The sequence below is a fragment of the Trachemys scripta genome, chromosome 22 (genome assembly GCF_013100865.1).
Source record: "Trachemys scripta elegans isolate TJP31775 chromosome 22, CAS_Tse_1.0, whole genome shotgun sequence".
In the NCBI taxonomy this organism is placed as follows: domain Eukaryota; kingdom Metazoa; phylum Chordata; order Testudines; family Emydidae; genus Trachemys; species Trachemys scripta.
This window is the reverse complement of record NC_048319.1, coordinates 6,144,410-6,156,977: the sequence shown is the minus strand read 5'-3', so window position 1 is coordinate 6,156,977 and position 12,568 is coordinate 6,144,410. Positions and strand designations below refer to the sequence as shown.

At 56.2% G+C, this 12,568-nt stretch overlaps 1 protein-coding gene across 4 annotated transcripts in view; it reads right to left on the bottom strand.

Annotated features, from left to right (window-relative positions):
• Positions 1 to 12,568, bottom strand: part of SHC2 (SHC adaptor protein 2) — a 30,302-nt gene that overhangs the window by 14,610 nt on the left and 3,124 nt on the right. For 2 of the 4 annotated variants that reach the window (XM_034755365.1, XM_034755366.1), the window contains exons 1-2: positions 6,473 to 7,376; positions 752 to 822 (exon numbers count right to left, since the gene is read on the bottom strand). In XM_034755365.1, coding sequence (XP_034611256.1) covers positions 752 to 822; positions 6,473 to 7,030 — 629 coding nt within the window. In that variant the 5' untranslated portion in view covers positions 7,031 to 7,376. Of the gene's footprint in view, positions 1 to 751; positions 823 to 6,472; positions 7,378 to 12,568 lie in introns of those variants that run through there. The other 2 variants (XM_034755368.1, XM_034755367.1) reach the window with 2 other exon arrangements.

Genomic DNA, 12,568 nt, shown 5'->3' with positions numbered 1-12,568 from the left:
TATGGGGTGGTGTGGGTGCCATGGGTCAGACAGGGGGTTCTCTTAGGGCCTGTGATCTGTGCTATGGGATGGTGTGGGTGCCATGGGTCAGACAGGGGGTTCTCTTAGGGCCCGTGACCTGGGCTATGGGATGGTGTGGGTGCCAGCAGTCAGACAGGGGGTTCTCTTAGGGCCCGTGATCTGTGCTATGGGATGGTGTGGGTGCCAGCAGTCAGACAGGGGGTTCCTTAGGGCCCACACTGGGCTATGGGGTGGTGTGGGTGCCACGGGTCAGACAGGGGGTTCTCTTAGGGCCCGTGATCTGTGCTATGGGATGGTGTGGGTGCCACGGGTCAGACAGGGGGTTCTCTTAGGGCCCGTGATCTGTGCTATGGAATGGTGTGGGTGCCACGGGTCAGACAGGGGGTTCTCTTAGGGCCCGTGATCTGGGCTATGGGATGGTGTGGGTGCCATGGGTCAGACAGGGGGTTCTCTTAGGGCCCACACTGGGCTATGGGGTGGTGTGGGTGCCATGGGTCAGACAGGGGGTTCTCTTAGGGCCCGTGACCTGGGCTATGGGATGGTGTGGGTGCCAGCAGTCAGACAGGCCGTTGGCTGGACTGCAAGCTCTGTGCTGAACCTGAGGTGGTAGGTGGAGACGAACCCGTCCCACAGGCTCTCTCAGCCTTGAATCTCTGGAAAGCTGGTGCATTCATCTGGAAATCAGGGGGAACCCCAGAAAGTCCAGGGCAGGGAGCCTGGAGGTGCTTACCTGGTAACCTGCGTCCGGGTGTTAAAGTCAAGAGATCGCATGGAGCGCAGCACTTCAATGCAGCCCATGTACTGGAAGAGAAAGGGGTTGAAATCAGCCAGGCTGCAGTGCCCTGCTCAGATCCCCAGGTTAGGGGGGGAATGGGAACTAGCTCACCCTGAACAGCTTACAGAATTCACCAGCCCCTCTCTCTTCTCGGCGCCCTGGGGGCCTGCGGCTCAGCACGGGTCACTAGCGGGAGGGTTGTTGGCGTAGCGAGTTCAGAATGACCCTGCCGCGGTAGGGCATGGAGAGGTCAGTCTCTCTGCTTCCCCTCACCTAACTGCAGCAGGGGCAGCAGAGAGAAGCTCCCAGGCCCTGAGGTGAGGAATGGAGCAGGGGCACAGGAGTACCCCCTAAGGCTAAGGGGACGTCTACACTGCAGTGAAGGACCCGTGGCACTGGGTCGGGCAGTGTAGACGTACCCTTGGGTCGGGCAGACAATCGGGCTTGGGCTGAAGCCCGGGCTCTGGAATCCAGCGCGGGGTGCAGAGAGAGGGCATCTCCGAGGCTTTGTGTCTCCGAGCACATTTCATGTACGGACTCCCACCCTTTTGCCCAGCTGGGGGGCACGTCAGAACTCTCTGGGGAGGCCAGAAAAGCAGCCCCTGGGCGGACCATAGCCCGGTACCCGCCGATGGGCAGTGGGAGAGGCTGTTGCAGCTGGGGCCAGCCTGGAAGGAAGGAGGTGGGATGCTGAGTCTGGCTACTGCAAAGGTCCCTTTGTTTTGTGCTTTCCTGAACTTTGTCTATAGGACTCTGTTACCCTGGGCTGTCTAGTGACGTGGCTGGGAGGGGCAGGTCATACCGGCAGTGCAGGGGGGCGGGGGGTAAACTGAACCAGAGCATGTGAGAGGCTAATCCTGCCCCTCCTCAGCAGGCCGAGTTCATAACTCACTCTCCCAATCGACCGGGCCCCTCGAATGGTTTGAGGATGTCGGTGCTGGGAGACGGGGGCCAGGCTGACACCTCTGTCGGGACAGAGCAGACAGCGTCCGGGCAAACTGCCCACACACCACCCACTTGGAAGGCCTCAGCCCCGAGCTGGAAGGGAGCCTGCCTCTAAGAGCAAGCTCCGTCTCGGTCAGGCCTTAGCTACTCCGCTGAAGCGGCTAGCAAGGGGACCAATTAGTGCCAGTTGCCATGGGGCTCTGTGCAGCATAGACCTGATAGACAGCGGACTGATACCCACGAAATTCCTCCCTAGCTGGGAACGTCGCTCTGCCCCCCTGCCAGCCCCCCCCACTCTTCAATGGCGCATTAGCTGCCTTTCCAGCAGGCGCTGCCAGCGAGGTCAGTTTAATGGGGCTTGGCAGGGCTCCAGGAGAAAACGCTGGAGGCAAAAGGTATGGCGGATGATTAGCGCCACGGCAAGCTTAGGGCCGGAAAGAAATTCACTCGGCTCATCCCGCCAGGTGCTTGCTTCCTGCAGCGCTCGCCTGCTTGTCCCTTGCTAGCGGTGACTAAAATGGACATCCTCTGCTGCGTGGGCGATGGAGGAGCTGAGTCGAAGAGGTTCTGAGCAACGCCAGCGCTCCTTGGTCTCAGGGTCAGGACCTTTATCCTGGCCTCTCTCTGATGGGTGGACACCTGGACCAGAGCCTTAGCTGGCGTAAACTGGGAGAGCTGCCTTGACCTGTGCTGATTTGCCCCTTAGAGCAGGTGTGTGTGTGTGTCTGTCTGTCTTTGCCAGCTCTAGTTACTTTCTTTTCAAGGCCCAAGCAGCAGCTTGCTCCCCATCAAAGTGCTGCCTTATGGGGAGGTTGTTGAAGGGGGGGAAACAGGACAGTGCCCTACTGATGGTCCTGCCTTGTGCTGTGCCACTACTCTAAGCTCTGGGGGGTGGGACCGATGCAGGAGGATACACCAATGTTTTTGTGCTGGGGATAATGGGACTTTGCCCTTGGATGGCTCCCTCCAGCACAGGACACCCCACCCCCAAAGACTTTTCAAATAAGTCTGAGTCTCCCAACGCCCCTGCAAATAAGTGTCTTTATCCCCATTTTGCAGAAGAAGGAAGCTGAGGCAACGAGACAGCGTCATAAGTGACTTGCCCTCGGTTGCCTGGCAAGGCAGTGGCAGAGGTAGGGGGAGGTGTTCCGGCCTGTTATACAGGAGTCAGGCGCGATTATCATAATGATCCCTTCTGGCATTAAATTCTGTGACTCTCCTGATTCCAAGGCCTGTGCTTTACCCACTGGACCATGCCCCCTTCTTCCCGCCCCTGAGCTTTGCCTCCCACCCTGTGCTCTCCCCCACTGGCATTCCAGCTGCTACAGAGAGGGAAACGCGCTGCCAACCTACAGCCTCCCCTTCCCTTTTAGCGCAGGCTTTCAGCCTATGCAGCCTCAAGCTTCACTTTAGTCGGCGCTCGTGATATCCCCTTTCGACTTCTTTGTTCCCTGTTCTACGCTGCAGTGTAGTGGCTAAATTCCACCCCAGAGATGGCTGCATTTCAGTGGTGGGCAAAGAGAGCTGTACAGCAAGTGCTTTGGGATCCTTTGGTAAGGAAAGGCACTGTTATCAATACTGCTCTTCTCTCTCTGTCCCCAACTCCACGCTCCTCTCTCTGCCAACCTCCTCCTATGGCTCCTGTAGAAACTGCCCGCACTGAAGGAGTTCACCTCTGCGCATTTCCCTTTAAATCATGTTAGCTCTCAACCACTGTCCCACACATCAAACATCTGATGATCTATGATGGGGCGGAGAGAGGCTAACCGGAGACATGCTGCCCTGCTCCTCCATCTTGCCTGCAGTTGTAAATTACCACAAGTTAATTGAGAATAAGACAAGGAGCCAAATGCCATCAGCAAATGCAATTACAAGTGTCTCGCCCTTTCAGTCCCAAAAGCACCAACCCTGGAGCTCAGAGCACTGTGGTTGAGACTGACCTCCATAGCATCTGGCACCCCCCAAATCTCAGAGGGCTTTCACAAATGAACCCTCACAACTCCTTTGGGAAGTAGGTACTTATTATTATCCCCATTTGGCAGATGGGGAAACGGAGGCACAGGGGATGTGATTTTTTTCCCAACGTCACGCAGCAAATCAGTGGCAGAGATCTGAATGGAACCCCACAGTCCTGGCTCCAAGTCTGGTGCTGTAACTACTAGACCCCATTCCCCTCCCAAAACTGGGGCTAGAACCCAGGAGTCCTGCCTCCCATCTTCATGCTCTAACCTCTAGACCATCTGGAGAGGTGGGCCACATCAAACCCACTCCACAAAATCACTCCCTGGGCTAGGGGTGTGGAACTCTGGAGATAGGACTAAACCAAAGCCCTGGATCCAAACTTCACAGCTGGCCCTATTTCTATGATGGGCCCAGATTCATCCCCTGTGAAGCCTGGGGGATTTGAACTCAGATCCCAATCTCAGGGCTGGAGCAGAGGCCCCCATTGTGAAGAAGTTTGTTAAACTTCCCCCTCCTCCATTGTCTCTTGCTAGCCAGCTACCTCTGGGATAGGGGGAGAGACTGCGCTGGTGGGTCCAGGCCAGCTGCAGGGCCAGTCAGTATCCCCAGAGGCACTGGGAAACAGGAGGGTCTTCTGAACCTTCCCCATCCTGTTTAGGACACTCAGCTGCCACAAGGTCTTGTCAGGAAGACCCCTCCAGTGCCGTGGCAGCAGACTCTCCCCTGCTGGAGACCGGCCTTTCCAGCCCCTGGCTTTCTGGTGTATGAATGCGTCTACACGGTCTGGCTATTCCAGCCCCGATCCTGCCCGCTTAGCTGTGTGGCCGGACCGGAGATCATGACCTTGGGCCCAGGTTCTCAGAGGTATTTAGGCACCTAACGCCCATGGGGTTTGTCTGCACTGCAGCTGGGCGCGAGCCTCCCAGCGCGGGTGGACAGATGCACACGAGTTGTGCTTGAGCTAGCGCGCTCAAAATAGCAGGGTGGAAGTTGTGGCTCAGGCGGAGACTTGGGCTGGCCACGGGAGCTCGGGGGGCTGCTGGGGAGGCTGGCTCGTGCTTTCCAGGGAGTGGGGAGGCAAATCTCTCTCCTTTCTCAACTAACCCCTAGGGCCTGATTCTGCCCGACCTCATGTCGGCAATTACACCTGTGCAAAGCAGCGGTGAGACCTGGCTACCACCTCCGCCAGCACAGATGGGCCCAAGGGGCCTCCTTTGGCCTGCAGGCTGGGTAGGTTTCCCCTGGTGGCTCTCAGTGCCTAGGAGCAATGAAATCAGTGGAGTCGTGTTGGGTCCAGACCACAGCAGCAGGCCCAGCGGCGTTTGCATGGGAGACGACGACTAGGACACTCCCCCACACATCCCCCCGCAGCAAAACCATTTCCACGGTCAGGCGTAGGCCCCAGTTTTAAGAATGGGAGTCACCGGGGGGGGGGGGGGGGGGGGTGTCTTGCTGGTGTGTCCGCCCCACGGTGGCTTCCTCCGGGGGGATGGGGTTGTGAGTATGTTAGAGTGCTGGGTGCACCAGGCCCAACCGAGCCGTTTGGAAACCAGCCCATCACCATAGTAACTGACCCCCTCCCTATCTTTGATGCCTTTATCCTCACCACCCACTGCGAGGCGGGGCAGGGCTATTATCCCCAATGTATAGACAGGGAAACTGAGGCAAAGCTCAACTAAGTGACTCACCCAAGGAGTCTGGAGCACAGCAGGGAATTTAACCCAATTTTCCCAAGTCCTAGCCTAGCACCCTAACCACTAGGCCCTCCTCCCTCGGCCCAGCTGTACACAGTTACTTAGGGGTGGCTTAAGCAGGGCTGAGTCTGCCCTCGCTGACACTGCCACAAGTCAGGAGGAACTCCACTGAAGTCCATGACCGTGGTGTCAAACGGGGGTGAAGGAGAGCAGAAGGAGGCCGTGGGTCTTTGGTGATGGTCTTAGGGTTGACACACAGGGCTGGGAGTCAGGAGAGCTAGATTCTGCTCCTCGCTTCACCACAGAGTCACTGTGCGACCGTCCCCGCTTTGTGCCTCAGTTTCCCCATTTCTGGCACAATACCCCCCGCCACCGCAGGGCTCAGTTCATCAATAAGTGGCCGGAGATCCTGGCCCAGTGAAGGACGAGAGGGATAGCTCAGTGGTTTGAGCACTGGCCTGCTAAACTCAGGGTTGTGAGTTCAATCCTTTAGGGGGCCATTTAGAGAACTGGGACAAAAATCTGTCTGGGGATTGGCCCTGCTTGGGTTGGACTAGATGATCTCTTACGGTCCCTTCCAACCCTAATAATATTCTACACTATATTCTACGAGGGCTCAGTGCTGTTGGCAGCCGAGTACGGTTTCAGGCTGGCTAAGCAGCAGTGCGCTCATTTTAAACCATGTGCAATCGCCCGGGCAAGGCCAGGTTGCCCCAAAGGGCCCAAGTCGTAATTACGTCCCAGCTACCGTGGTGTCATGGCGACGGCCTTTGACGATGTAACACCAACCCCTCCCAGGGCAGGGTGACGGGCTGGGCTTTGAGGCCTTGAACAGGGGGAACTTGGATGAGGAAGCCTTGAAACCTCTGGGGAACGGGGGGAGGGAAATCATCCCAAACTTCCCTCTACCTATGGCTGGGGGCACCTTTCCCCTTCCCAGCTGCCAGCCCCTAATGACAGAGGGATCTGAGTGCCGTGGCAGCAGACTCCCAATTCAATGCCAGCTGCAGAGATGCAGTCAGCATGGGACAGTGGTGGGCACCGAGGGGAAGGGGGGCCGGAGAAACGGGCTTACCCTGACGATGTAGGAGACCCCCGGTCCCAGGACCCGTTCGTCCGGATGGAGCCAGCCCTGCGCCGGTTTATTGATGAAGCTACCTTTCCGGTTCCATTCCTCTCCGGCCAGTTTGACCCCCTCGACCCGAGCCGCCTTCCTCCCTCCCCCTCCTCGGAACCGGTTCATCACCTGCAGAGAACAAGGAGAGTGGCAGACAGGCTCACAGGCACTCAGGACAGCAGCCAGGCCGGAGGAGGTCCCTCCTGCCTCTCCGGGGCCCCCGGGCTTAGCCGGGGACGACAGGTCCTTGCTGGCGCTGGAAGGGCTGCGGCTCAGGAAGCCGGAGGGGCTGGAGAACTTCCACTGGGGAATCTTGGGGATCAGCATGCAGAAGGTGGTCACGGCCTCCTGCTCCTCCGGCAAGTGGGCTTCCCCCAGCGGGGGGCACGGGTGGGCCAGGGAGGCGGGCGGCGAGGGGGCCGGGGTGGCCGCCGCGACCTTGCTGCTCATGGCTGGGTCCTCCGAGGGCGTCACTGAGCCATTGCGAAAGCGCCCATACTTGGGCTCCGTTAGCATGCCCTGCCGCTGCGTGTCTGGCTAAGTGCTTTTAGAGTGCTCGCCGGGCGCGCTCTGTGCTCCTCTCTCCAGCTCGCTGGCTCGCCTGCCCCCCTCCGGCCCCCACCCCTCACTCCTCTCTAGGGAGGCTCCACTCACACAATGATGTCATGGTGTTATTGCTCATCTGCCAGCAGCCTGGCTGCTGCAGACCTGGCCTGCGCTGCTCCACCATCATATAAACAGCACTGGACAGAGGCAGAGAGAGGAGCCCGGCCGTGGCTAGCCAGGGGCTTGCTCACCCCAATGCAAGGTGCAAGGAAGGGAAGCCTGGATCAACACAGCATCTCTTGGGGTGGATTTGCCTAGCACAGCAAGCCCTGGGGTTAAAGGCCAGCGGGGGGTGGGGGGAAGAGATGGCTGATTTTCCACCTTCCCACTTTCCCCTCCACAAAGCCAGCTGGGAGTGGGCCTAAAGGGCCGTGGGGACTAGGAAAATAGCCTGATCGCTTTCACATGCACCCGCTACTGCTCTCCTGCTCCTTGTCTCTGCCAAACAATGGTGCCAGGCTCCAGACACCCAAGATGGGGGGGAAGGAATATGGGACCCTTACACGGGGATTATAGATCCGTGGATTATAAAATGTATTATGGGACCATTATGATTGTCGACTCTAATCTGACCTCCTGCAGGTCACTGGGCAGAGGAGTTCACTTGGTGATTCGTGCGTCAAGCCCAACAACTTGTGGGTGAGCTAGAGAGCACATCACCAACCGATGGGGAGTTGGATAGGGGCTGGCTCACCTACCATCCCGGACTTGTTTAGGGACTGGAAAACCAACCAGAGACTCAGATAGGGACCACCATCCAGTCCGGACCGGAATGGGGACTGGTTAACCAACCAAGGAGAGAAGTGAATAGAGATTGCGTCATCCTGAATCGCCCTGTCACGTTCCTGATGCTTCCTTTCTACTGATGTCATTTTGTAGCAACTGACTAGATAATGGGTGGGCCAGATTCTGCCCTTGGTTACATCCTGTGCAACCGAAACGCAGTGGCTGCATGAGTCACATCCCCTTATAGAAGCTAGTCCACATAGAGGATAAGAGTCCTCTACTGCTGCCAGCTAATGGATTATTCCTTTGGCTCAAGTGGCAGAGGCCTGGATTCTGGCCTCACAGACGACCTGTAGCTGGACAGGTCCCACCTGCCAGGGCCTATGTGCACCACGCAGCATTGTCAGTGGGGCAGCCCTAGAGAATTCAGCCCCACACATCTCCCTTTAAAATGACACTTCCCCACGGGGGCCTTAAACCATCTGGATTGATTCACACTAGAACGAAGATGGCCACCTCCTCTGTGTGGCATCAGGTAGACGTGCCCTTTGTACACTGCTCCAGTCCAGCCATTGCAGGGTTAATGGGCTGTCAGTAGCAGGCATACAGGCTAAGGTGGAGTCAGGGACGGCTGCCGCCTTCCTACTGGGAGCTATTAAAAGTGAGGCAGGAATCTTCACTCCCGCTAGGCCGCATAATTAGCTAGAGTGGAGCCAGGGCCGCTTCTGGAGCCCGGCTGCTTGGCTCGCTAAGCTCCTTGGAATTTGTTCTCTCTGCCTTTACATCCAAGTCGGCGTTTGTTCCAGGGAGTGGAGTGAGAGCTCCGCGATGCCCTGCTGCACAACGTGCGCTGCCTTATTTCTTTGCTTCGGAAACCAGGGCTCTTGTTGGCTCTGCTTTATCCTGCACCTGGAGAAGAGCCCATCGCCTGCATGTTTATTTGTCGCGAGGCTTTGTGCAGTAAGGAGCGGAGTAACTCTCTCTCCTCTTTGCCAGCGAAGGGGAAACTCTCGCCACTCAAAAGAATACATTTAACCTCCCCCACCCTCCCAAATCAAATTTGGGCCTGTTGCTCAGAGGTTCAGAGAACCCACAACTCCATTCAATGTCCAGAGGGACATTGAACGTTCTCAGCCCTTCTAAAAACCAGCCCAAAAGATCCTACCTGTGTTCTTAGTAGCATCTGAGATTTAAAACACTAAGGGCCTTATCCTCTGCTTGTGGCTGTGAACACAGCTCCATTGATCACACCCGAAGGGGTTCTGGCTATGATTTTAACTGCTTCCCGGCACTGGAGTCTTTGCGCCTCTTAAATACATCGATGAATTTAGCATTTTATAGATGAGGAGCCAAGATACAGAGAGATGAAGCGACTTGCCCAAGGTCATGCAGGGCTTCTGTGGCAGAGCTGGGAATTGAACCTAGAGTTCCCGAGCATCTTAATCACAAGTCCATCCTGCTAAATGTTCTTGTCAGCCTTTGCACTTTGCAGGGCTTGGGGAGTGAAAACAGACTAGTCAGTTTCATTCCTAGTGGCTGTCACCCTCCAGCGATGGTGCACTGATGCCCGGAGCGGCCCTGTTTGCCTTGCAGGGGGACGTTTACCTCTTTATCAAAGCTGTTTCCAGCTGGATCTCGTCTCTTTAAAGTCACACACACATTCCCATGGCTCTGGCGCTTTGTGAAGTGGTACGTGTCACAGAACCTATGTTTTGGTTCCAATTTGACCATATGGTGCCCGCCCCTTGAACAAATTGAAATTTAATTACTTTCCTGATCCACATAGGATCTTCCTCTGCAGAGGATGATGAAAGGAAGGTAGGTAACCTGATATTTTAGCTAACCCTCCCTCCCCCCCAAAGAACCCGCATAAGAAGTGGGGGCCTCGTACAGATGACAGCCACTAATGACACATGAATTAAAAATCAAAGCCTTCCCCACGGGGCTCTTGTTTTCCAACTCCAGAATGCTTGTGTGACCGTCTCTTTGTTTTCTCCTTACTGTCTCTTTCTCTTTCTCTCTTTTACTGGCAGGTGATGGGGCGAAAGCCAGTAATTGCTCTGAGTACGATCAATAAAGCAAGGTAATAGAATTACATGCGCGGTTGCCATATTAAGAAGGGCTTCTCTCTCTTTGGGTCTAGTTGTTTTCTTTTCTTAAACAGCCTTAAGAACCTGGAAGGGAGAAGGGGCTCTGATGTTCTTTACAACTGCTCCAGAAGATGTTCAGATCCTGGGTTCCAATGTGCTTTGAAGGATAGAGCTTGGTTGGGGGGGGGAGGGGGAAGTTGTGATGTGCTCCCTGCTAGATGCAATTTCAGATCTGTTCAGACATTTGCTATCATGCTGTCTGTAGGCATTGGACTAGGCTTTCTTCATCATCTATTAGCTAAGCAAGATTAGGTCTGGGCAGGACTTGGATTGAAGACCTCCACTTAAAGCCCAGGGTTCCTGAGGAGGCACTACCTCATTTGGAGCTGGTTCTTCTATTTAACTTCCTCTCTTATGTTGGGCAGTGCTGCCATGGTGCCATTTAATAGCTGCTGCGTTCCACCCCAGAGGCAGCTGCATTTCAGGGCTGCGTGAAGCAATTCTCAGACAGTTTGTTGCAGGCTTTGGGCAGAGGCAGCGGTGCCGAGAGGCCTAGAGATCTGTGATTAGCGAGGACAGGGCACGCAGGGGCCTTTGCCAAATAGGGGCCTGATTCTCCACTTTCCTACAGCTCTCGATCCCAGTTCACGGTGGGAACGAAATGGTCCCGATCAGAATGGTAGCATGGGATTGTCCAGGAGTCTCCAGGAATTACAGATGAATCTTGAGTGAAAGATGATGTCCTGAGAGGAAACCTCCAGGAATACATCCAACCCAAATTGGCAACTCTAGGGTGTAAATAACAACATGAGGGTCAAGGCAATGGGGCAATTGCCCAAGGTCTCCAGAGGTGTCTGTATGCGGCGGGCCAGGCACCATGGGGCCTAGTTCCTTGTGCTTTCTTTACCACCCGTAGGCTGGATGAATTATCTGACCACTCCTCCAGCAGAGATCCATCAGCCCTGCAGGACAATCCATGGCTCTCCCCGAGCCAGTGCTCTCTGCCTTCGCCACTCCAACACCTCCTGGGCCAGGCAGGGACTAGAATAGAAGCTCTTTTTCCTGGAGTAATCCCTGGAGATGCAGGCTGCTCTCCTCGGCAGAACTCCCTGGCGGCTGAGAGATTATTTCCATCTCCTCTGCAATCAGCCTTGGGCCCTGGAGACTTATCGAGTAGCTGGGGCTTTCCCAGCCTCCGCTTCTTTAGGTCTGATCTCGGCCTCCTGTGGTCTCCTAGAGCAAAGCAGCCCAGCGGCACTACACCATTCACACCAGCAGAGTCCATGCAGTACCCGCGGCTCTGATCCCCTGATCCATCCCTGCGCCAGCCCTAGGACAGGTGGAAGCTGCTACTCCCTCCCCTATTCTGCCACTGCTGGGCGCCGAGGTGCCGGCTAGAGCAGCTCTGGAGATGCTCTAACTTGTACCTTCTGCTGCCGGTGCCCCTCTGGGGCTTGCAGTGGTTGCAGGCTGACCCTGCCTTTGTCTCTTGCTGGCTGCCCCACCCAAGAGCGCCTCCTGGGCCAGAATTTCCTTGAGCAAGGGGTTGTTATGCACTGCTGGGAATTCACCATGGGGGATGCGGTCCCTTTGCACCAGCGGCATAGGGATTAATTCCTCCTTTCCACCCCTCTTCTCCCTGCTTAGCCTCTAGCATTGCACCCTTGCTTAGTCCTCAGTTGGGAGCTGATGTCTTGCCTGCATGACACCGTAACCCCTCTGCCTGCCCAAGGCCAGTGCACTGTTGCAAGCACTCGACTCCTCGGTGCTGAGCTCCAAACCTCCCGCCCCTGGGCCAGACCTCCAGGTCACTGTGCCAGTCCCCTGCCCCTGGAGTGGAGCTCAGGCCTCACTCCAGCTCTGCTTTGGAAGGGAACTCCAATCCCGGATGTAGAATTCCAGCCTTTGGCTTGAAGGCCCGTTCCCGGGTCCTCAGTGCAGAACTCTGCTCTCCATCCCTGGCTGTTGTGGAGACAATCCAAAGGCCAAGGGGAAAGGTAAGATGGGATGGGGAGGGGACCGTCAGAGGAGGCTATTGTTAGAAGCCGAACATGAAAACAAAAGTCTGGCTGCCTCACCGCCGGCGGCAAACAATTTATCCATCAAAGAGCCATCCAGAGAGGAACACCGGGTCCCTCTGATCTGGCTGCACGTCATGGCAGCTGGGTTGTGTCTGCAGGGGGCTCCCGGAATGAAAGCTAAACCATCCCGCACGCTGGGCAGAAGGAAGTGATTTGCAGGCGGCGGCGTTTCAAAGGGGAGCCGGGAGGCAGCCCCAGCCAATCCAAGGGAAATGCAATTGACATTTTCTTACACGCTCAGATGCAAGGAGGAGAGAAGAAAAATCGCAGCCGAATGGCTTCACGCACAGCCCTGGGTTTGACGGAAATTGTTGGACAGAGAAGCCCTGGGGACCAGTGCAGCTGGAACAGCCACCTCCCTGGGACAGATGACAGAGAGCAGCAATTATAGCAATGTGGCTCTGCCCCCAGCCCCGATCCCAAGGGCAATGTGTCCACTCAGCAGCCTCAGGGATCCGGCAGATGCCAATTCTCACCCAGCCAGTTTGAGGAGGAAGGATGGTCCAGTGGAGAGCTGGGTTTAATTCCTGGCTTATGAACGACTCTAGTCT